The 24,972-nt window shown below is 44.7% G+C and overlaps 1 protein-coding gene across 33 annotated transcripts in view; it reads left to right on the forward strand.

Moving 5' to 3' along the window:
* Positions 1-24,972, forward strand: part of Ppp4r1 (protein phosphatase 4, regulatory subunit 1) — a 63,667-nt gene that overhangs the window by 26,879 nt on the left and 11,816 nt on the right. For all 33 annotated transcript variants that reach the window (XR_015628445.1, XR_015628448.1, XR_015628447.1 and 30 more), the window contains 7 exons: positions 3,281-3,423; positions 6,210-6,356; positions 8,027-8,134; positions 8,244-8,309; positions 8,876-9,034; positions 10,112-10,224; positions 18,023-18,555. Coding sequence is in view for 21 of the 33 variants with exons in the window: in XM_087564622.1 (XP_087420748.1) it covers positions 3,281-3,423; positions 6,210-6,356; positions 8,027-8,134; positions 8,244-8,309; positions 8,876-9,034; positions 10,112-10,224; positions 18,023-18,555 (1,269 nt within the window). In the remaining 12 variants the exon portion in view is untranslated. The remainder of the gene's footprint in view (positions 1-3,280; positions 3,424-6,209; positions 6,357-8,026; positions 8,135-8,243; positions 8,310-8,875; positions 9,035-10,111; positions 10,225-18,022; positions 18,556-24,972) is intronic.

The raw sequence follows: 24,972 nt of genomic DNA on the forward strand, positions 1-24,972 counted from the left end.
ATCGTTTTTGTTACTCCACAGTGCTAGGAGGTCTAGTACACTGTAATGTTGTAGTTTTGTTTGTGTTAGTCATACAAGAGGTTGTTTTGGATCTGTTAGGTTAACAGTGTGCAGAGGGAAGGGCACACTTGTGAGGAACATGACAGGTTAGAACCCAGAGAGCTGCAGAGGAGAGCTGTGGTCACAGGTGTGTGGGTGTGGTGTCATCTAGTTAGAAAAAGGAGGTGGTGACCTGCTATTAGAGTTAACAGGTCAGCAGCATCTGTTGGCTTGCAGAGAAAGGCGTGACAGGAAGACTGATTTAGAGGCCTGGGAGACCTGGGAGCCTTCTAAAGAGTGGAGCAGGGAGAGTGGCAAGGGTCAGGGTGTCCCTGAGTTTTCCTGTTGCTGTCTGACTGCAGGGCCCCGAGGAGGAGGCTAGAGTAGACGTTCAGGAGTTTTACTGTGGAGAAGTCAGTGAGTCTAATTTTGTCTTTGTTTCTTTCTTGTTTCTTTGCTTCAGAAGCCCTTTCCAAGGGAGCTGGTTTTACTGTGCTGTGATTAGGTGCAAAGTGACTCTACTCACATTTGTTGGTTTTCTGGAATTTCAGTGTCAAACTATCTTTTATTTGCCTGAAGTAATTGTCCTCTCCGAGGCTTTACTGTCTTAGTCCGCTCACCCAGGCTTGGTCTCAGAAGCTCCTAGGCTCTGTACAACCTAGGCTGAGAATGTTTCGGCCTTTGAGCCTTACTGCTGAATATGCTCACCCTTTCTAGTTCTTTCTGAACCTTGCTGGCTGCTTCAGCTCAGCTCTTCTGGCTCAAATGCCTCTCCAAACTGACTGTTATTCATACTCTATCTCTCTCTACTCCTCTGCCCTTTCCTCCTCTCCTTCCCTCTCCTCTCTCCCCGTCTCTCCCTTCTTCTCTGGAGACTTAGGCATATGGTATTCTGTCAAATCTTTCTGACTTGTTGCTTTGCTGCCCAATTAGACATCAGTTTCAAACATGGGTGCTTCCTTCTCAAGACTAACTTTAGCTCATTGTTTAGGATTAAAGGTGTGTCTGTATTCCAGCCAGAGGGATTAAAGGCTGTGCTGAGGCTGAGACACAGTGTGACCCAAGGCCCACAACATTCGAGGTTCATTCTAGCAGAAGAATTCAGCCATTGACTTTGGAATATTGTTTTACCCCTGTCTTCACATTTTTTTTTTTAAGATTTATTTATTTATTATATGTAAGTGCACCTTAGCTGTCTTCAGACGCACCAGAAGAGGGCATCAGATTCCATTACAGATGGTTGTGAGCCACTATGTGGTTGCTGGGATTTGAACCCAGGGCCTCTGAAAGAGCAGTCAGTGCTCTTGACCACTGAGCCATCTCACCAGCCCATATAAAGCACATCTTTTTTGAAGTTTAGTTTTGGTTGTGTGTGTGTGTGTGTAAGATAGGACTCATGTGGTCCAGATGTGTGTGTGTGTGTGTGTGTGTGTGTGTGTGTGTATGATATAGGACTCATGTGGTCCAGTTGGCCTTGAACTTGCTCTGTAACTGAGAATAATCATGATCTTGAAAAAATAACCATACAGCTTTTAAAAAATGGTTATTTTGAGCTTGTTTCTCGAGACCCTTGTACCCTCATAATCCCAGGTGATGGGATCACAGGCATATTCTGCAGCGCTGAGTGGAACCCAGGGCGTGGTGCTGGGCAGGCATTCTAGTCATCCCTGGCTAAGTAGATGTTTTAAACGTGGTTGAGATTGTGGAGTTGTTAAACAAGTGTATAATAATATTAATAGTAATAATACATTAAAAATAATAAAGCCCCCATGGATTTACCCTGACTTTATCTTTCGGTCTTTGACTTTGACGTGGGTTTCATTTTGGTGGTTCCTCTCATCTGGGAAAGCCCAGCCTGCCTCCTGGGCACCGGACTGGCAATGATACCTTTTCCAGAACGTCAGATTCTCCTCATGGTGTCTTGCTTTTCATGTCCTGTGTGATCTCTCCTGTACTGTGTCTTCTGACATTGCCTCTTGAGAGTAGACTGTTGGAGGAGATTGAGACCTCTTGGTTGTTGAAGACTTGGTATGACAATCCTTCCCTGTGTCTTAATCTGTCTCTGCTAAGGGCTCACTTTCACGTCCCCTAGGGACTGAGTTTGTATTTGCTTCTTGATCATGGGTTCTGCAGTGACTTAGAGTTGTCAGCAGGTAGCAGTGGTGTCATGTCAGTGTCATGGTATGTTGAGCGTACGTGTATGTTGATCGTGAGTGTGAGGAGAGGCCGTTGCCTGTGCTGGATGTATGGATTTGGACAGCGCCTGTGACCCTTTGTGCTTTATAAACACCTGGAGACAAATCATTGTTAACTCTATAACTGGAGCTTATGAAGAAAAGTATGAGCACAGATGCTTGTGTTTAAAACTGGATTCAGGAGAAGTCATCTCACATTGCACAACAATATAAAAAAATTCCAAATGTGTTTGTTGCTAGGACTCTTAGCTCTGTTAAATGCCAGTGCATTTTCTGCTGAAGGCCAGATTAATTTTTTCTTTTTTTGAGATTTGGAATTCCACTGGATACATTCCTGTATATTTTTGCTAAGGTGACTAGAAACACAGTCATTCATAGACACCCGAGTGGTTGGTTGATGACTGTTAACTAGTAATGCTCACACTGATGTGATGTCTGGTTACTGGAAATGCTCACACTGATGTGATGCCTGGTTATTGGTAATGCTTACACTGATGTGATGCCTGGTTACTGGTGTGCTAGTGTCTTTCAGCCACTCGCTTGTTTTCAATGTGCTGGTTTGTATTTTTTCTTCTTTCCCTTTAGCAGTGGCATGAATATATTTAACTGTTAATACTCTTGCCCACGCTTTTTTTTACCTTTTAACTAATGTGGTACCTGTTGTCTTTAATGTTTTATAAAGGGGAATCAGTTGTTTAAGTCTAGTTACAATCTTCCAGAGATGATATTGAGAAGAGCCATGGCCTTAGCTTTCCCTAGTGGTTCTTGCCTCATGGAGTCTGCAGATGCCTGTTGCAGTGTTGGCTTTGTTTACAGTGCTGTCCTGCCATGGCTCGGTAGGAGTGCCAGATGCGAGTATTGGACCCACAGTGCATACTGAGCCAGGATACACATCACTTGGGAGTGACTTCTCCTCTCACTTAAGGAAAGAAGTGTTGGTTAGAGGGCATTGTGAGCGCTTACCATGCTGGTTCCTAAGTGCCCAGAACAGGGAGGCCCTGCCTCGAGAGCGGATGTGCTTGCTCACGTTGCTCTCGTTTCACTAGAACCAACCGTGAGAGCCGAGCTGATGGAACAGGTGCCGCACATCGCACTGTTTTGTCAAGAGAACCGACCTTCCATACCATATGCCTTTTCCAAGTACTTACTGCCAATCGTGGTTAGATACCTTGCAGACCAGAATAACCAGGTAAGAGTTGCATTTCCTTGTTCTTTCTTAAAGGACTTTGACATAGCATAGGACATGTGGAATGGCCCAACCCAAGTGATATAATTTGAATGTTTTTCAGGTCTAACTTCATTATTGTATTTTCCAGCAGTGAGTTCTTATCTTAGATTAAGGTGTGTTGAGGGTGTAACAAATTTAAAATTAGAAACCTCGGTCCTGTTATGAAGGGCGCCCGCTCTCCATTCTTCCTGGTACCCTCAGTGACACTCTCTAAGAACTGAACAAATACCTCTTAGGTTTTGCAAGTTACAGGTTCTACTTTAGTAGAAGTGTTTCCCTCTGCCCAGATGATGTTATAGAGAATTTGTTTGGTTTTGGTTTTTCGAAACAAAGCTTTCTCTGTGCAGCCCTGGCTGTCCTGGACCTCACTAGACTGCGCAGGCCTTGGAGTCAGAACTGCACCTCCTCTGCCTCCCAAGGGTTAGGACGGAAGGTGCTGCCACGCCTGGTTACTGCAGTCTACACACATCTGTACCTGTTACTCTGTGGTTACTGCAGTCTACACATCTGTACCTGTTACTCTGTGGTTACCGCAGTCTCGCACATCTGTACCTGTTACTCTGTGGTTACCACAGTCTCACACATCTGTACCTGTTATTCTGTGGTTACTGCAGTCTTACACATCTTACCTGTTACTCTGTGGTTTCTGCAGTCTTATATATCTGTACCTGTTACTCTGTGGTTACCGAAGTCTACACATCTGTACCTGTTACTCTGTGGTTACTGCAGTCTCACACATCTGTACCTGTTACTCTGTGGTTACTGCAGTCTCACACATCTGTACCTGTTACTCTGTGGTTACTGCAGTCTTACACATCTGTACCTGTTACTCTGTGGTTACTGCAGTCTCACACATCTGTACCTGTTACTCTGTGGTTACCGCAGTCTCACACATCTGTACCTGTTACTCTGTGGTTACTGCAGTCTCACACATCTGTACCTGTTACTCTGTGGTTACCGCAGTCTCACACATCTGTACCTGTTACTCTGTGGTTACTGCAGTCTCACACATCTGTACCTGTTACTCTGTGGTTACTGCAGTCTCACACATCTGTACCTTTTACTCTGTGGTTACCGCAGTCTCACACATCTGTACCTGTTACTCTGTAGTTACTGCAGTCTTACACATCTGTACCTGTTACTCTGTGGTTACTGCAGTCTTACACATCTGTACCTGTTACTCTGTGGTTACTGCAGTCTCACACATCTGTACCTGTTACTCTGTGGTTACTGCAGTCTACACATCTGTACCTGTTACTCTGTGGTTACCGAAGTCTACACATCTGTACCTGTTACTCTGTGGTTACTGCAGTCTCACACATCTGTACCTGTTACTCTGTGGTTACTGCAGTCTCACACATCTGTACCTGTTACTCTGTGGTTACTGCAGTCTCACACATCTGTACCTGTTACTCTGTGGTTACCGCAGTCTCACACATCTGTACCTGTTACTCTGTGGTTACTGCAGTCTCACACATCTGTACCTGTTACTCTGTGGTTACTGCAGTCTCACACATCTGTACCTTTTACTCTGTGGTTACCGCAGTCTTACACATCTTACCTGTTACTCTGTGGTTACCGCAGTCTCACACATCTGTACCTGTTACTCTGTGGTTACTGCAGTCTTACACATCTGTACCTGTTACTCTGTGGTTACTGCAGTCTCACACATCTGTACCTGTTACTCTGTGGTTACTGCAGTCTCACACATCTGTACCTGTTACTCTGTGGTTACCGAAGTCTACACATCTGTACCTGTTACTCTGTGGTTACTGCAGTCTCACACATCTGTACCTGTTACTCTGTGGTTACTGCAGTCTTACACATCTGTACCTGTTACTCTGTGGTTACTGCAGTCTCACACATCTGTACCTGTTACTCTGTGGTTACTGCAGTCTCACACATCTGTACCTGTTACTCTGTGGTTACTGCAGTCTTACACATCTGTACCTGTTACTCTGTGGTTACTGCAGTCTTACACATCTGTACCTGTTACTCTGTGGTTACCGCAGTCTTACACATCTTACCTGTTACTCTGTGGTTACCGCAGTCTCACACATCTGTACCTGTTACTCTGTGGTTACCGCAGTCTCACACATCTGTACCTGTTACTCTGTGGTTACTGCAGTCTCACACATCTGTACCTGTTACTCTGTGGTTACTGCAGTCTTACACATCTGTACCTGTTACTCTGTGGTTACCGCAGTCTCACACATCTTACCTGTTACTCTGTGGTTACTGCAGTCTCACACATCTGTACCTGTTACTCTGTGGTTACTGCAGTCTCACACATCTGTACCTGTTACTCTGTGGTTACTGCAGTCTTACACATCTGTACCTGTTACTCTGTGGTTACCGCAGTCTCACACATCTGTACCTGTTACTCTGTGGTTACCACAGTCTCACACATCTGTACCTGTTACTCTGTGGTTACCGAAGTCTACACATCTGTACCTGTTACTCTGTGGTTACTGCAGTCTCACACATCTGTACCTGTTACTCTGTGGTTACTGCAGTCTTACACATCTGTACCTGTTACTCTGTGGTTACCGCAGTCTCACACATCTTACCTGTTACTCTGTGGTTACTGCAGTCTCACACATCTGTACCTGTTACTCTGTGGTTACTGCAGTCTACACATCTTACCTGTTACTCTGTGGTTACTGCAGTCTCACACATCTGTACCTGTTACTCTGTGGTTACTGCAGTCTCACACATCTGTACCTGTTACTCTGTGATGCTTTCAGGTGAGGAAAACCAGCCAGGCAGCTTTGCTGGCTCTGCTGGAGCAGGAGCTGATTGAGCGACTCGATGTGGAGACCAAGGTGTGCCCCGTCCTCATAGACTTGACTGCCCCAGACAGCAATGACGATGTGAAGACAGAGGCCGTGGCTGTAAGTCTGTTACCCTCCAATCCGGCGGTCAACTTTGCGAGCTTTGAGGGTGTGAGGACATGTGCTGACACTCCCATCCATCCATGGCTCCAGAGCTGAGACAGGAGGACAGAAAAGTACTAAATAAGCCTGGTTGGATACACAGCACTTGCTCTTCATACCTCCGCCATTGATCTTCTGTTGATGTAAAACATAGTGACCAGAACTGTAGTGATTCCGGGTCACCGGTGAGGACAGAGATGGTTCTCCAGTTCCCGTCCCTTGGAATCCGCTTTCATTGTTTCTTAAGTACACGATGTCAATTAACAGATTTAGATGCCTTTTACTCCGCAGTTTTCATTGCTGTGAGACTCACATGGAGTCAACCGTTTAAAGTACAGTGTGCAGTGGCGTCTAATACAGTCAGAGTGTAGTCATCACCCTGCCTAGCTCCAAACAGTCACGTTGTAATTTCAGAAATTCCCCAATGAAGAATCAGTTTTGCTCTAACTGTTGGGTATATTAAGGGGAGCCTAGCCTAAAAATATAATTATAATGTTCAGGATTGGGACGAAGCTTAGGAGACCTTTGTTCTAAGGAAAGGTTAATCCTCCTGTGTGCCCTAGCTTAGGCAGGCCTTCAGATTGCAGCTTTGCTTCTGTGAAACACAGGGCGGTCATGGGTGGGAGCGGCAGGCGCTAGCTAGCCTGTGTGCCCTGTAGGGATTGTAGGTAGGAAGCGTTGGGCCAGCCTGACAGCCCACGAGTGTGATGCACCCTGAAGGGATTTCCTTACGTATTTGATCTGACGCTATGTTTTGTAGCTTTGAACAGAAAGGTCCTACTTTTGTTGCATTTCACATGATAAATGATTTATTTTTAAGGCTTTCCAGTTCATTGTTAATTTGTAGAAATAGAAGCCTTTTTTATTCTGATGTAGATATCCTGCAACTTACTCAAATCTATTTATTTTGGTACCTTCTTTCTTAGATCCATTTGCGTTTTCTATGTAGGCAGTCACGGCATACATGACTAAGTTTCTTTCTGATCTGTACGTCTTTTACATGTCATTTCTGCAGAGCCTGGGAATAGATGTGTTTGGGAAATGCTGACAGGCTGGCATCAGATTTCCTTCTGTATGAAGTTTGGGGAACTGTCTTGAGCTAGTTTTTAGGGAAGGAAATTCCTACTTTGTTCTTTGTTAGCTGGGACAAATGTGTTGTGACTGTGTCTAGGTAAAGGCAGGCTGGCTCCCTTTCAAACGCTGATGTGGCTTGGGGCAGCTGGCTTTTCCTCAGGCACTGCTGTAGTCTCTTCAGACACAGGCTTGCCTTTGAACAGGCATTCCTTTTGTTTGTTGCTGCTGCTGCTGCTGGGTGTTTTGGGACATGGTCCTGGCTGTTCTGGAACTCAATTGTAGACCAGGCTGGCCTTGAACTCTTAGTCCACGTGCTTCTACTTCTCAAGTGCTAAGTTAAAATTACAGGTGGAGTTTTCTTTTTTCTCTTTTTTAATATTTTTTTCTCTCAAAGTTACTGGCATAAGAATTAAGTCCTAACTAATGATGGAAAACTCATTTTCCCCTGGATTTAGTATGTTTGCTGTACATTGGCTAATGTGTGTTTCTTCAAGTTATTACATTTAAAAGGCCTTAGATGTTTTCAATATGAATTTTTTTCTCACTTATTTCAGATAATGTGCAAGATGGCCCCCATGGTTGGGAAAGATATTACAGAGCGTCTCATCCTCCCTAGGTTTTGTGAGATGTGCTGTGACTGTAGAATGTTTCACGTCCGAAAGGTAGGTCTGCATCCATTTTTGGTCCCTGTGTTTAATGATGCATGGTCTCTGATATGTGGAGTGTAATGATTGCTTGAAGGAACTCAGAAATGTTCCTGTTCTGTCGTAGGTCTGTGCTGCCAATTTTGGAGACATTTGCAGCGTAGTTGGCCAGCAAGCTACAGAAGAAATGCTGGTAAGAGTCTAAGGTCTTAAGGAATGAGCAGTACAAATAGCAGAGAGTTTATTAATGTGGCCCATGGCTGCCGACCAGAGGATGCTTGTAAGTTTAAAGCTGCCCCAGCATGTGAAATGTGTTTTGATAAGGATTTCTAGTGTACGCCCAAGAACACTGTGTGGAAAACAGTGACCCACTGTTAGCTTGTCACTTCTACAGAGTAACTCAGTTCTGATCCACCCAACTGGCTCCTTAGTCTTCACAGAGCACTCACTTTGAATAGCTTTGGTGGCTTCAGTCTTGTAGCAGAGGAGGTACGTGGTGGCATGCACGTGCCCCATGTCCAGGTTAAGACGCTTGGAATGTCTGTCCGTCCATCGGCAAAACGAGCCCAGGTGTGAGTAAGACGAGATGACATCCAGCTGTGTTGGTGCTTTGCCTTTCTAGAATGAATTAAAACTTGGATGTGCTTCATTAGATATATTTGAGTTCAGTATTAAATACATTTGTATGTTTTAAGAATATTCACCACTTAAAACAGAAAATGGCAGGGAAGTGACCGGCCTCCTTGTGTGTCCTCACAGCTGCCCAGGTTCTTCCAGCTGTGTTCTGACAATGTGTGGGGCGTCCGGAAGGCCTGTGCTGAGTGCTTCATGGCCGTCTCCTGCGCGACATGCCAAGAAATCCGACGGACAAAGTTGTCAGCACTGTTTATTAACTTGATCAGTGATCCTTCACGTTGGGTAACACTGTTTTTAAAACATTTTAGAGTCTAAAGTAAATGTGATTTTTTTTTTAAGAAAAAATTTTGTTTTAATATCTTATTTGTTTTATGTCTATGCGTGTGTTGCCTGTGTGTGTGTGTGTGTGTGTGTGTGTGTGTGTGTGTGTGTGTATGCATGTATGTATACTACAGGCATATCTGGGGTCCATTGAAACCAGAAGAGGGTATTAGTCCCTGAATCAGGAGTTGTGGGAAGTTGGAAGTTACCATGTGGGTGCTGGGAACTGAACCCAGGGTTTTCGGAAGAGCAGTGTTCTTAACTGCTGAGCCATCTCTCTAGCACCATGATTTCAAATTTAAAAAATAATTTACTCCAAGTGAAGTGGTGCATGTCTTTAATTCTAGCCCTGGGAAGCAGAGGCAGCTGGATCCAAGTGTGAGGCCAGCCTGGTCTACAGACTGAGTTCCAAGATAGAGCTACCGAGGGAAGCCCTGTCTTGAACACCCTGCCCCCAAAGAAAGAATTTATATGAGTTTTGTTAACTCATATAAGACTAGCCAGTAGATGGTTATGAAGGTGGTCTTTGTGTTACCTAGAAAGTAATATGTTTATAAGTCATGTTTTACCTTGGCTTGCCGTTTCGTGGTCGATGACTTATTGACCCTTTCTTTTGTTTTTCGTTTTTGTTTTTTAATATGTACTTTACCAAGTATTGAGGGTGTGTAGAGGGGATAGTTGGGGGCCAGCCTGGTCTGCACAGTCAGTTCTCGTTGTTGCAGTCTCCGTCTTTGTGTTGGCTGGTACATGCCACGCCGCTCTTATGTCAGAACAGCTGAGGCAAGTAAAGGAGTCAGGTTTCTTTTACAAGGTTTTCCTGTTTTCCCAAACATACTTTGGCTTTTGTAAATGCAGAGTAAATATGTGTGCATTAAAATATGTGCCTCTTGGGGCTGGGGATTTAGCTCAGTGGTAGAGCGCTTACCTAGGAAGCGCAAGGCCCTGGGTTCGGTCCCCAGCTCCGAAAAAAAGAACCAAAAAAAAAAAAAATGTGCCTCTTTATGCTTATGTCTGGTGCTGTCCTTTTGTTCTCTGTAGGTTCGCCAAGCAGCCTTTCAGTCCCTGGGGCCTTTCATATCCACATTTGCTAATCCATCAAGCTCGGGCCAGTGCTTCAAAGATGAGAGCAAAAGCTCAGAAGACAAAGACAGGTGTGAGGATAAACTCTGTGTGTCTGTAAACAGCATCCACTTTCTTATCAGCGTATTGCATAATTAGTGGATGTCTCCTCTCTCTTCAGGCAGTTATGCAGTGACTAAGAAAATGTATGTGACCAGAAGCTTGATGTCCCTCACACAGAGAATGACAAATCTGACATTAGTTCCGAAAAGCTAGTGAACTCTTTGCCTAGGAAACTGTTGGTGCTTATAAAATATATGGAAAACTTTTGCCTTAAAAAGCTACTTAGAGGTTTGCTTCTGTACACAGTCCACTCTGACTCTATTTTTCCAAACATTCAGTTTAGCATGGGTCTTGGATTCTCTGTACAGAGATCATTATAATTACTCAAACGAGGGGAGCTTTTTTTTAAAAGAATGATTATATTATTTTTATGAGTACACTGTAGCTGTCTTCAGACACACCAGAAGAGGGCATCGGATCTCATTACAGATGGTTGTGAGCCACCACGTGGTTGCTGGGAATTGAACTCAGGACCTCTGGAAGAGCAGTCAGTGCTCTTAACCCCTGAGCCATCCATCCCTGAGGGAAGCATTTTAATGATTAGGCCTAAATTGATATGCTTATTAAATAGAAGTACGACTTTAAGATAACCAAAGTTTAATAGAGGTTGAAACTCTGATTTTCAGATTTCTAGATTTAAAGAATTTCCATCGACACTTTTAGTTTTTAGGATCTGTTCTTAGGATTTAATATAGTTACTTAGAGAACTCCGTGGGTCAGACAGTGCATGGGAAGGGTGCGGAAGCCTCTGCAGTTCATACATGTTGTTGACACAGCCCCTTGCCATGATGCTAATGATGACCGTTCTCTTCTATAGGTCTGGGTACTGTGCTATTTGCTTTCTTGGTGTTTTGATTTGACAGTTCTTCCTTTCTTCTCTGCTGCCTTGTTTTACCTTTTTGCCTGTTCTCCTACTGTCCTGCCAAACACATCTGAGGTACTGTTTGTTTTTAAAGGAAGAGAATCTCTCTTAATTCGGTCTTCCTAGTAAGCACAGTCTGAGTTCTTTGAAAACAGTGCTGGAAGGAATTTGATAAGAGTGGTGGGGTGGGGATGTTGCCTACTTTGCGTTTGTGAAGCCTACTTACGTTTTAAAAAAGATTTACTTATTTATTTTATGTATCTGAGTGCCCTAGTTGTATGTACACCTGCATGCCAGAAGAGGGCATCAGAACACATTATAGAGGTCATGAGCCACCGTGTGGGTGCTGGGATTTGAACTCGGGACCTGGAAGAGCAGCCGGTGCCCTTAATCGCTGAGCCATCCCTCCAGCCCCCCACCCACTTTCATTTTGTTAATGATCAGTTTTAAGTAATGAAGTCGGCACAGAAGTTGTTCTTAAATCTGGGAAGAATCTAATCTGTGGATGTGTAAATGCATAGAAGAGTGTAAGACAGCATTTTCAGTAGAAGCAGATGGTAAACATTGCATTTCTGCCACGAATGCAGACTCCGATCCTGAAGTATAAAAGCACTGTCAGTCAGTCAGTCAGTCAGTCAGGCAGTCAGTCAGTCAGGCAGTCAGTCAGTCAGGCAGTCAGTCAGTCAGTCAGGCAGGCAGTCAGTCAGGCAGTCAGTCAGGCAGGCAGTCAGTCAGGCAGGCAGTCAGTCAGGCAGGCAGTCAGTCAGGCAGTCAGTCAGGCAGTCAGTCAGTCAGGCAGTCAGTCAGTCAGGCAGTCAGTCAGGCAGTCAGTCAGTCAGGCAGTCAGTCAGGCAGTCAGTCAGTCAGGCAGTCAGGCAGTGCGAGCAGCCTGCTGTGCTGTGCTGTGCAGTGAGTGTACGAGGAGCACTCGTGGGCTGTTGCGCTGGGCTTGACCACTGCAGGGATGGGGCTTGTGGAGCACCAACAGCAGTTTGGCTTCTGATGGACTTGCACTACATATCATAGAGATTGCCTCGGTAGTGACCTGCATTGTCCATAGCACTGGGCTATCTATAGTTGCCAATGGATTGTGTTAATGATTTAGTAGGGGGAAGAGAATTCCTGCGAGGGGAGACTTGTTTTAAATGCTATAAAAGCTTGGCCATACTTACACAGCCGACTCTGTTGCTGCCTTAGAAAGTGAGTGACCGACCACCTTGCCTTAAACAGCTCTGGCCTTTCCAGCTAGTGTAGAACCCAGCATGAACCTACAATTTGGTGTCTGTTGTCAGGGCTTTCTCCGTTCCCTAGACTTCATACTTGTTGATGTCAGACACTTAGGCATGTTTTTGTTTTGTATTGTAATGGTATGTTGTGTGGGTGTGAGACATGTAAGTGTGGGTATGCATGCATTTTTTGTATGTGCATGTGAGTGCATCACATGTGATATCTGCTAGTGCCCACAGAAGCTAAAAGAGACAAGGTCTGCTGCAGTGAGGTCACAGGCTGATGCAAGGCACCCAGTGTGGCTTCCCAAGGACCAAGCTCATGTCCTCAGCGTGAGCATTGAACTCGGCCCCTTGAGGAAGGTTCTGCTGCTAGGTTTCCACTGCTGCTGATTTCCTGTGTAGAGTTTCATCTGTTCTGAAACGTTTGCTGTTACTAAATAGTCCTAGAAGGATTTATTGATTACAGACATCTGGTTTTATCAGATCTATCAGGCTATGAGTGCTAGTGTGGAGATGCTGACAGAAGTTATTTACAGTCAGTGTAAAGCATTGGGATTTGCTTCATAAGTCATGTATAGAACAGGGAGCTCGGGACTCTAGCTCGGTAGACACTCGCCCTGCATTTGATTTCCCACCACAGCAAAAGCAGTAATGCAGAGTGGATGCTCCTGTGTTTGCTGAGAGCGGACACTGCTCCCTGGCTGCTGCTGTTCTGCATGTGCTTTGTCCTTGGGCTCAGCCTGCCTCTTTAGCCCTCTGTTGGGAAGGTTCGGGTCCTGTGTATTGTCTGCTAACAAAATGCCTGTGGGTGTCCACTGTCTCCATACCCACCCTCCCAGGGTCAGAGCCTAACAGAGTAGCTTTGGATCTGTCCAGCACTTGTTTCAAACCATGTCTTTTGCAATGATAGCTTTGCTTAGAGTGCAAGCCTTCAGTTCAACCGTCTGCCCTTTATCTTTGTGCCATATTTATGCTCAGGGCCTGGCCCAGCGGGCATGTGTTTTAGGTTAGTATTCTTTGGAAATGTCATACCTTTATGCAGTAGGGGACACACACACACACACACACACACACACACACACACACACACACACACACACCCTTTCTTTCTAGTGGCCTTCCCCTGCCTTCCTCACAACTTGCGTTGTTTTTCCTTCCTCTGAATATTTGAGGCAGGGACTCTAGTAGCGCTGGCTGTCCTGGACGTACAAAGATCTGACTTTGTCTGGCTCCCAAGTGCTGCGGCACTGAATGTTTTCCCCTTAATTAATAACCCCCATAAATAAAAATCTTGACTGAATTATTCTAAGAATTTATAGGTTTGATCTTTAAAAACCCTAAATATCTGAACAATAAAATAATTGTTATTGCATCAACAATTTGGAAATATTTCACTAATGTTAAAGCCTCATTTAATTACTTCAAAGTATAATTATGAATTTAGCTTAGAAGTTGTGTCCTGGTGTGTGTTTTGTTTTGGCTTCATTACCTTTAACCAGATGTTTTGTGAGTCATTTTGTCCTTGAAGTAATTATACCAGGTTTGCCCGGCCCCGTGGTGTCTGTTATGGGAATCTTGAGGGCATTCTCCAATTAATTAATCTCCCATAGATTAATTTCTATGGGAATCAGAGGCTGAGACCGGATCCCATGAAGCAAAGGCTGGTCTAGAACTCCTGATCTCCTTGCTCCTGCCTGCCTGTATGGGGATTATGTGTAAGCTACCTCTTTGGGTCTTATATGCACATGTTTTAGATGTGACTAGAATTCTTCCATCCAGCAGCAGACTCCTAGACTCCCTGTGTTCTAAACCACAGTTTGTCCTGTACTTTCATTGAGATGCCCTGTGCAGCAGGCTACATGGGCTTCTCGTGACTCAAGCAGCTCCAGGACAACATGGAATTTAGGGGACTTATACTTTGCGTAGTCATAGTTGTCATACACATATAGCCAAAGCACCAATGTACATGAAATAAATCATTAAAAAAGAAACTTACGTGCTGTAACTTTCAGCAGACTAATTGATTTACTTTTGCTCTGTTGGACGGCCTGGGGCTAATGCTAAAATTAGCAGGCAGGTGAGCCGATGACCCACCCAGGCCTTGGAGTATTTTTGACCTGACTGCTACTTAGACTTTTGTGTGTGCCATAAGTGTAGGCACCTTAAATTTGTCTGATGATAAAGAAAGCCTAAGGTTTCACCTTGCCCCTCTAGAATACTGTTACTGTAATTTTAAATTTTTATGTAGAGCGATGCTGGAAGATAAAGAATCCCACGTCCCCCTCACCCACACCTTCTAGGACTGCTGTGCCTTGTTTGCTTCCTTATGTGGATTTTCCCCTGACCTTTTGAGAAGTTTCAGACATTTTTTCTCAGATATTAACTTTGTATTTTTCAAATGTAAAATCGGTGCCCAGCTGTCACCCAGTTACTGACACCAGGCAGTTATTCTGTGCTCAGAAATGTCTGCACCATACACACTGGGGAGGAACACTTCCTACTGGAGCACTGGCCCCGAGCTGTTGGAAGAGTGAGTGCCTCGGTTCAGTGAGGCAGGAGCAAGGCAGGAGCTTCCCCTAAGGTGGCTCCTTGTGCTGCTCAGTCCCTCACACCCGGCACACTGATGCCATGTGTGCATCTGATGTGTCTATAGTTGTGGAAGGGAAGCACCAGGTATCGAATGCTTTTGCCATATGCCATGTTTTTAGATGACATGTGCATGTAAAATTTCAGTTTGCAGTCTAAATTTTTTTTTTTTTTTGGTTCTTTTTTTCGGAGCTGGGGACCGAACCCAGGGCCTTGCGCTTCCTAGGTAAGCGCTCTACCACTGAGCTAAATCCCCAACCCCCAGTCTAAATTTTAAAAAGCACATGTTTTTAGAAATGCTTCTGAAAACAGTATTACCTAATGGTGCTCAGTGCTTTCGTGAAAACCTGTGCAGGATCGAGAGTCAGTCGGTGCACTGGCTGCTGCTCCGGAGGACCTGGGGTCAATTGCCAGCACCCATATGGTGGCTCACGACTGTGATTTCAGATCCTGGGGACCTGGCTCCGTCCCCAGGTGACAGGCACCTCCCCTCCCCCGAAAACACACAACATAGCAGGCCGATGCCATACAGGAATGCTGCAGCCCTTATTTTTGACACTTCTCTTAAACTTCCAGCTTGATATTTTATTCTGAAGCTGAGAGGTTTTAGACACTTTTTAAAAATCTCTCAGATACTTTGTATTTCTTTTCAAGTAAACTGTGTACTTAAAGGCACTCACTGCTTTGTGTGAGAGAGCTTGGTTTTTTTGTTTTGTTTTGTTGTTTACCATATTCTAGTTATACATTTCCATACATTTGTCCTTTTATGTTCTGTTTAACTCAAGTTGCAGGATTGTCCACAGGGGCTCGATTCTTTGACCTTGTCATTCTTTCTGTTTGTCAGTCCATCTGGCTGCTTCTGTCTAACCTGCCTTCAGCACTAGTTTTTCTTGCCTCCTACCCTGCTCAGCCATTGCTGTGTACTTGTGAGTCTGTCGGTAGCTCAGAGACAGCACTGCCTGGAATTCAACAGATGCTAATCCATGTGGCCAGACCTGAACTTGTTAACTTGTGGAGATGGCTCTTGTGTTGTTAGCCGCTAGTTAGTGCTGTGGGCATCTATTCAGTCCCCCTAGCCAGACTCTGGGTGTGCACCAGGCTCTGCATGAAGTGCATGGACACACACAGTGTCACCACCTTCGTCTCTGACGGAGGCATCCCTTGTGCTGACAGTTGTCTTGTGCTCTGGTGGTAACCTTGCCATTCCCGCAGCCTGGCTTCTCTCCAGCCTGTTTTCTGCATTGCTTGTACCAGGGTCTTGGGAAAGATGTCTGATAGGTTTTAGAGTTGCTTCATTATATGTGATAGTGGCAGGATAAACTCAGAAGTGTGTCCTGACTTTGCACTGTCCCGCAGGAGGGTGGCCTGTGTTCTGACTGCTGCTGTCTTCTCAGCATTGGCCTGTGTGTGCCTGCCGCCTCTTGGGATGTTTTTCTTTTGTTTGCCTCATAAGCATGTCCTGGTTTTCCTAGAAAGTCACATCATTTCCTCCAAGGCCTGTGGTCCCACCTGTACGTCTCATTTTGGACTCACCCTCATTTGGGGGTGGAGTGAAGTTGTGTTTGAGTCACTCTGGCACTATATCCTTGAAGTCTCTGTAGGGCAGGCTGACCTGGAGCTCAGAGGTCACCTGCCTCTGGCGTCGGCACAGGGCTGAAGGCTGTGCCCCAGCGCCTGACCGTTTAACTGCTCTGCTGAGTTTGCTCTGTAGTTGAATGCCTTTCTGCTGCAGTTGGAACCTCACGGTAGCCACACAGGACCAGGCCCTTACATTACTGATCCTCCAGCCCCCACCCAGCTTGGTTTCCTGGGCTCATTTCGATTTGTCTGTGCTGGAGTGTGCATGCAGATGCCTGTGCACGCATGCGTGTGCGAGTCAGAGGTTTGTGCAGAAAAGCCGAAGGCCAATTCAGTCCTCTTTCTCAGTTGCCTCCACCCTAGTTGTTGAGACAGGGTCTCCTGAACCTGGAGCGTGTCAGTTCACCCAGACTAGCAGAGCGGCCCGCCCCAGAGGTCCTCTTACTCCGTGTCCCAGCGCTGGGACTGTAGGTGTGTGGCTCCTCTTGGCTGGTTTACATTGGTGCTGGGGATCGATTGCGGTCCTTAGGTTTGCCAGCTTACCTAGACCTACACACCGAATCCTGAACCTGCTTTATTCCTGGTCCCACCTGGTAGGTGCCCGGTAACCACTGGTGTAAGACAGGAGAGAAACAGCAGCATTGAAGGCTGCGTTGAGAGGACAGTGGTTAGCGCTCGTACATGCTCCCCCAGCCCGTCTTTGTCAGCTACGCCATGATGTCCTTTTAGAAAAACCTGTTCTTGAAGTAGCATTGGAGATTGAGGAAGAGATAAAAATAGTCCTATATTTACACTTAAGTAGCTTTTAATACATTATCTGAGAGAATTAATACCTTCTCTAATATCCTCTAGAGTTGGGTTTTTTTTTTTTTTTGATTTATTACTCTTTTATAAGCAAAATGTTCTGACTCTTCAGCTTTTACTGTGTCACTGGAGCTGAGTAGAATACAGATAATCCCTGAATAAATAATTTAAAATTTGAATGTATCTTCTAATCCATTATAATTGACTTCTTCCCGCTGTTACTAGTGTTAGTAGTATTGCAGTATTCCAGGGTATTTTTAAATTTATTTATCTTAATCTCAGGTGCGTTGGTGTTTTGCCTTTATGTATATATCTGTGAGAGTGTCAGATCTTGGAGTTACAGACAGTTGTGAGCTGCCATGTGGGTACTGGGATTTGAACCTGGTCTTTGGGGAAGAGCAGCCAGTGCCCTTAATGGCTGAGCCATGTCTTCTGTCCCAGCATCCCAGGATTCTTAAGTGTCACCCTCCCCAGCTGTTAACACTGCTTGACTGTTAGACCAGTCTGACAGGAGTGCCTCACCTCTCTGCAAACCTGCTGGAAAAGCGTCGTGTGTATGGTGCTAGCCTGTGGGGTGCTATAGTGACCTGCACTCTGAGTGCCTAGCTAGTCTGAATGCTATGTCACACTTGTCACTGACTTCTTTCCCCAGTAACTATGTCTATACTTCCATGTTTCTTTTTTTCTCCCCTAAATGAAACCTGAAAGGATCAGAGACGATGGTGTTGTACAAGAAGAGCAGAGCAGGCCAGAGGACGCACCTTCAGACCTCAGTGCCCCTCACTCCAGTGCCAGGCTGGACGGCACACTTGAAGGCTGTGCTGCCGAGACGCCTGGGGACTCTGCAGGTGACATGCGTGTTCCAGCGGACAGCTCCTTACTCTGTACTTTGTCCTCAGAGTCTCCTCAGGAAGCAGCTAGTGACGCTGAGAGTGGTAAAAAGCACGATAACAACAGCAAGTCTGCGTCCCGGCCAGACGTTGGCACCAGCTCCCCAGAGCCCACTCCCTTAGATCAGGAAATGTTCAACTCCTTCCATTTCTGGAGGACTCCTCTACCCCAGATAGATCTTGATAAAGAGCTCCAACAGGACCCTGGGGAGAGGCCCAGCCCAGAGAGAACAGGAGATGCACCTGCAGCCCCTGTACCAGGTTCTCCCAGTATCACCATGGCTACCCGGAAGGAACTAGAAGAAATGATAGAAAACCTAGAGCCGCACATGGATGACCCGGATGTTAAAGGTATGGAAGACCGCGTCATTTAGAGGTGATTTAAAGGTGCCCTTTACTACAACATTGCTGGTCTGTCCTCTCTGCTGTTTATGGTTAAATAGATGTGCTCACTCAAAAATCACTTTTGCAGTTATTCAGTGTTTAGCATTTATACTTTTTAAGTCTGAGGTCTGCTCTATTCATTGTGCTCTGGATCTCATTTTTAAAGAAGTACTGTAGTCTTTATGGTGATGGTGGACATAGATTTCTGGTTTTTCACATGTATGATGTTTTAACAGCTGTAGTTTTACAAGAATTTCTTTCTCAAATTTTTATTTTGGGGCCAAGGGATATTACACATGCATGGCCCATGTCCTCCACTGTGAACAACTGAACTAACTGAACGGGTTGTTCCGTCCTAATGAAAACATTGCCCCTCATCAGATAGATGTGTGAACTCCTTAAGACTGGGAAGTGAGGTGTCACAGGCTCTCTCCTTGTGCCCACTGGAGCTGAGGGATGGGGTAGAGCCGAGCCTGGGCCCAGCTCAGATGTCTTTACGACCAGGCACAGTGGTGCTCATCTGGAACCTCAGTGCTTAGGAGGCAAGGACAGACAGGTCGCAGTGAGTTCTAAGCACGTCTAACCTATGTAGAAAGTTCCAGGCCAGCCAGGTCTACAAAACAAAAAACTTTTAAATCTTATATCTGCAAATTTTTACAAATCTTCAGATCTAATAATACATTCTGGATTGTTTTTAACCCTTTTTGTTCCCAAAACTAAAATTTCTAAACTTCAGTTTGCTCAATTTTGAGAAATACTCATTTTTAAGCAAATAAAGTAAAATCTTAACTAATCCTTTTAAACCAGAAACCTTCCTTTTGGCATGTTTGTGGGGAAGATAAGATCGTACCCCAGGCTGGCCCTGAGTCTGCCTGCCACATTCTCCTGAGAGCTAGGAGTCTTAGCACAAACCTGACTCCGAAAGCTCATGTGTGTGGTAAGTTAGCTGCCGTACGCCATCTTTGTTGTCATCTCCTAGGATTTTTAGAGATTTCCTGTTGTGATTTTATGCCTGAAAAACATTACATTTTATTACACCCCTGATCACTAATATTATTTTAATTTAACAATTTGATTTAAAACCTCTCTCTGGACAGACAGACAGAATGTCGCGTCTAGGTTCCACAGGTGACAGAGAAGGTGCTATATTGTCTCCGAGTTGTCTCTGCTTCCTGTGCAGAGCGGGCGCTGGCTTCTCCTCCCCGTTAGCAGCCTCAGCCCCAGATGAGAAGAAACGAGGCACTGACAGTCAAGTGTTTAATGTGTTTATTTCCTTAGCTTCTTAGCTTCTTGTTTAAATCTCATTAAGTTTTATTAAGTTCATGTAGCTTCAGTGTCTCATTTTATTTTTCTTAAACTTAATTTTTATGCAAAAGGTTTGCCAGCCAGTCTTTGGGTCTATTCCGGGACTCTCATTACATTACAGTACCTGCTAGTTCTCTAACGCATAGTAGACACTCAATGAATACAATAGAAATACTGGGGTTGGAGACATGGCTCAGAGGTTGAGAGCACTGACTGCTCTTGCAGAGATCCTGAGTTCAATTCCCAGCAACCACATGGTGGCTCACAACCATCTGTAATGGGATCTGGCGCCCTCTTCTGGTGTGCATGAAGACAGCTACAGTGTACTTACATACACAAAATAAATAAATCTTTTTTTTAAAAGAAATATTGAATGTACTGCTTTTTTCAATAAATAAAATGATGAAAGCTTTTTAAGTTTCATAATATGTGTTTTTGAAGATGGCTAATATACTATTTGACTTAAAATTTAGCTAAGAAATTTCACTATTAATATTGTAATTTAATTGTTTATAATCGTGACACCTAGAACAATTTAAATTTGTCATGCAGTACTTTCAGATTTTATTAAAGGGCACTTTTGTTTAATCTCTGTTAAGTAGCTGAGTTCCACTGTTATAAAATGATTGGCATTTTTGGAAGGGTGCTCAGTACCTTGGGGCTCTTTCTTTTCTGCTGGTGCATTGTGAAGCAGTCTCTCCCCTGACTTCTCCAGAAAGCAAGTGAACTGTTCTTAAAAGGCAGACTCTTGATCCAAGACTGAGAAGCAGAGGTCTGACCTCTGGAGGCCAGTGCTGTGCTATGCTGTAAATGGTGTCTTACAGCAAGCCCTGGGGGAGAGGAAACCTATCAGCCTCTCCGCACATGGAGTTCTGGCTGTCTGACTTCAGTCTCAGCCCTCCTGCGATCACGGAAGTTCTTTTTCTTCCTGTGATTTTTAATAATGGATTAAACTGTTTTCATTGGATCACAGTAGGGAAGGAAGGGGAAATCTGTCAGCTGTGAACAACAGAACAGATCACAGAGACGGCAGAGATCCCGTGTGAGAGATGGCGTGCTGAGCCGCACGCATGGCACACGCCCAGCAGCTCCTAGCCTGGACGTGCGTGGACGGGAAGCAGGGCCTGCCTGTCAGATACACTCTCACTTTGTTCTCAAGCAGCACTTACACACGTGGAGTTCTGTGAAGTTGTATTTTGTAAAGCCAGCTCTGGGCTGACTTCTGCTTTTGCTTTAGAAACTTGAAAGACCCAAGAGAGAGCTAAAATGATTGTCATGATAATTACAGCTTATAGCTGAAATTCTGAGAACAATGAAAATCACTGGACTGTCCCATGAGTAAGCATTTGCTGTATTTAGTAATGATGACCCACTGAACTAGAAGTTCCTTGTGCACAAATCTTGTATTTCCATGGTCAGATGCTTAAATGCATTTAGAGAAGCCCCATCTCCCCTTCCCCCCACCCCTCCCCCAGCCGCTGCCTGAAAGAAAGACAGTCCCAAGACTGAGAGTGGGCCAGGAGCACTCCTCTGTCTTAGCCTCATCACCCTCCCTAGCGCTCTGTCTCTCTGTCTGTCTGTCTGTCTCTCACGCACGCTCATTACTATCTACTACTACTTTAATTTCCCACTGTCTTCCCGCTTAGCCCTCCCAGTGGCCATACCATAAAGATGACGCCCATCTCCTCCAGCAGCCATTAAGAGCTGCTCAGGAGAGGTTGGCCTCATGAGTGCCCTCTGTCCATGATGGGAGGTCGCAGGGTCCCTACTGTGTGTTTGCAGTCAATAGTAAGTATCCCTGTCATCTCAATGCAGCATCTCACAGACCCTTCTCTAGCCTCTGCTCTAACAACCCTGCCTTGGTGCGGGGAGGGAAGCATAGATTCAGTGTAAGGTTAAGAGTCTGCATTGACCTCTGCAAAAAGAAGCCTCTCTGTCCAAGGCGGGACATTCTATAGATGCCGATGCTGTCACATGTGCATTAATTGTCTTGAGAAACGCAGGAGTTGTCTGATTTACATTTCAGTTTATCCCCTTTCCCGGTTCCCCTCCAGAAACCCCCATCCCATCCCTCCTCCCCCAGCTTCTATGAGGGTGTTCCCCCTGCACCTACCCACTCCCTCTCACCTCCCCACCCTGACATTCCTCTACACTGGGGTATGGAGCCTTCACAGGACCAAGGGCCTCTCTCTCCTCCCTTTGGTGCCCAACAAGGCCATCCTCTGCTACATATGCAGCTGGAGCCATGCGTCATTCCAAGTATAGTCAGTGGGTAGTGGTTTAATCCCTGGGAGCTCTGGAGGGTTTGGTTGGTTGATATTGTTGTTCTTATGGGGTTATAAACCCCTTCAGCTACTTCAGTCCTTTCTCTAACTCTTCCCTTGGGGACCCCATTCTCAATCCAGTGGTTGGCTGTGAGCATCCACCTCTGTATTTGTCAGGCTCTGGCAGAGCCTCTCAGGAGACAGCTTTATCAGGCTCCTGTCAGCATGCACTTCTTGGCATCTGCAATAGTGTCTGGGTTTGGTGACTGTATGTATGATGGATCCTCAAGTGGGGCAGTCTCTGGATGGCCTTTCCTTCAGTCTCTACTCCATAATTTGTCTCCATATTTCCTCCTGTGAATACTTTTGTTCGCCCTTCTAAGAAGGACTGAAGCATCCACTCTTTGGTCTTAATCATATGATCTGTGAATTTTTCTTAGGTATTCCAAGCTTTTGGGCTAATATCCACTTATCAGTGAGTGCATACCATGTGTGTTCTTTTGTGACTGGGTTACCTCGCTCAGGATGATATTTCCTAGTTCCATCCACTTGCCTATGAATTTCATGAGGTCATTGTTTTTGATAGCTGAGTAATATTCCATTGTGTAGATGTACCAACTTTTCTGTATCCATTCCTCTGTTGAAGGGCATCTGGGTTCTTTCCAGCTTCTGGCTATTATAAATAAGGCTGCTCTGAACTCAGTGGAACATGTGTCTTTGTTGTATGTTGGAGTATACCCAGGAGTGGTATAGCTGGGTCCTCAGGCAGTTCAATGTCCAATTTTCTGAGGAACCTGTAGACTGATTACCAGCTTGTAATCCTGCCAACAATGGAGGAATGTTCCTCTTTCTCCACATCCTTTCCAGCATCTACTGTCGCAGGAGTTTTTGATCTTAGCCATACTGAAGGCGTGAGGTGGAATTTCATGCTTTTTTGATTTGCATTTCCCTTATGACTAAAGATGTTGAACATTTCTTTAGGTGCTTCTCAGCCATTCAGTATTCCTCCATTGATAATTCTTTGTTTAGCTAAGTATCCCATTTTTTAATAGAGTTATTTGATTCTCTGGAATCTAACTTATTAAGTTCTTTGTATATATTGGATATTAGCCCTCTATCATAGAAGGTTGGTATAAAGATCTTTTCCCCATCTGTTGGTTGCTGTTTTGTCCTAACAACACTGTCCTTTGCCTTACAGAAGCTTTGCAGTTTTATGAGATCCCATTTGTCAATTCTTGATCTTAGAGCATAAGCCATGGGTGTTCTGTTCAGGAAAATTTCCCCTATGACCATGTGTTCGAGGCTCTTCCCCACTTTTTCTATTAGTTTGAGTGTATCTGGTTTGATGTGGAGGTCCTTGATCCACTTGGACTTAAGCTTTGTACAGGGTGATAAGCCTGGATCGATCTGCATTCTTCTACATGCTGACCTCCAGCTGAACCAGCACCATTTATTGAAAATGCTGTCTTTTTTCCATTGGATGGTTTTGGCTCCTTTGTCAAAAATCAAGTGACCATAGGTATGTGGGTTCATTTCTGGGTCTTCAGTTCTGTTCCACTGGTGTATCTGCCTGTCTCTGTACCAATACCATACAGTTTTTATCACTATTGCTCTGTAACACTGCTTGAGGTCAGGGATGGTGATTTCCCCAGAAGTTCTTGTATTGTTGAGGATAGTTTTCGCTATCCTGGGTTTTTTGTTATTCCAAATGAATTTGCAAATTGCTCTTTCTAAGTCTATGAAGAATTTTGATGGGGATTGCATTGAATCTGTAGATTGCTTTTGGCAAAATGGCCAGTTTTACTATATTAATCCTGCCAATCCGTGAGCATGGGAGATCTTTCCATCTTCTGAGATCTTCAGTTTCTTTCCTCAGAGACTTGAAGTTCTTGTCATACAGATCTTTCACTTGCTTGGTTAGAGTCACACCAAGGTATTTTATGTTATTTGTGACTGTTGTGAAGGGTGTCATTTCCCTAATTTCTTTCTCAGCCTGTTTGTCCTTTGGTAGAGGAAGGCTACTGATTTGTTTGAGTTAATTTTGTACCCAATCACTTTGCTGAAGTTGTTTATCAGGTTTAGGAGTTCTCGGGTGGAATTTTTGGGGTCATTTAAATGAATATATTATCATATCACCTGCAAATAGTGATATTTTGACTTCTTCCTTTTCAATTTGTATCCCTTTGAGCTTTTGTTGTCTGATTGCTCTGGCTAGGACTTCGAGCTCTGTATTGAATAGGTAGGGAGAGAGTAGGCAGTCTTGTCTAGTCCCTGATTTTAGTGGGATTACTTCAAGTTTCTCTCCACTTAGTTTGATGTTGGCTAGATCTAAATTTTAAATGTCAAATTTTATATGTGCAAGGGGAATGTTACTTCAAGGAGAATGTTAGCTTTGACCCCTTCCCCCAAATATATATTTTTCTAAATTTATCATTTATTGGGTGGGGTAGAGAATTCCTCTTAGTTTTAATTTTCTGTATAAGGAAGGCAGTGTTAGTAACTACTGCCTGGTAAGTTGTTTTGGGTTTGGGCAAACAAGAAAGTATTCTTGGGATCCCAATTGTCTGGAACAAACTGTAATAATTTCAGTATGAAAAAGGGATGGTGAACTGGGGTGGAATAGAGATGTTTAAATGTTACACCAAGAAGACTCTGCCAACAGCCGCCATTGCTTCGTGTTGGCAGGTGTGCAGAAGTGCCTTTCTGCTAGGATAGCTTAGCGCCACTTCCTGTAGATGCCTGTATGACCTGAGGGGCCTCCGGCAACTGGACAGGGCAACGAAGGCAGCTCCGTGCACATTTGTTTTCCGTTGGT

Source organism: Rattus norvegicus, chromosome 9 (genome assembly GCF_021556685.1).
Source record: "Rattus norvegicus strain SHRSP/BbbUtx chromosome 9, alternate assembly SHRSP_T2T, whole genome shotgun sequence".
Lineage (NCBI taxonomy): Eukaryota > Metazoa > Chordata > Mammalia > Rodentia > Muridae > Rattus > Rattus norvegicus.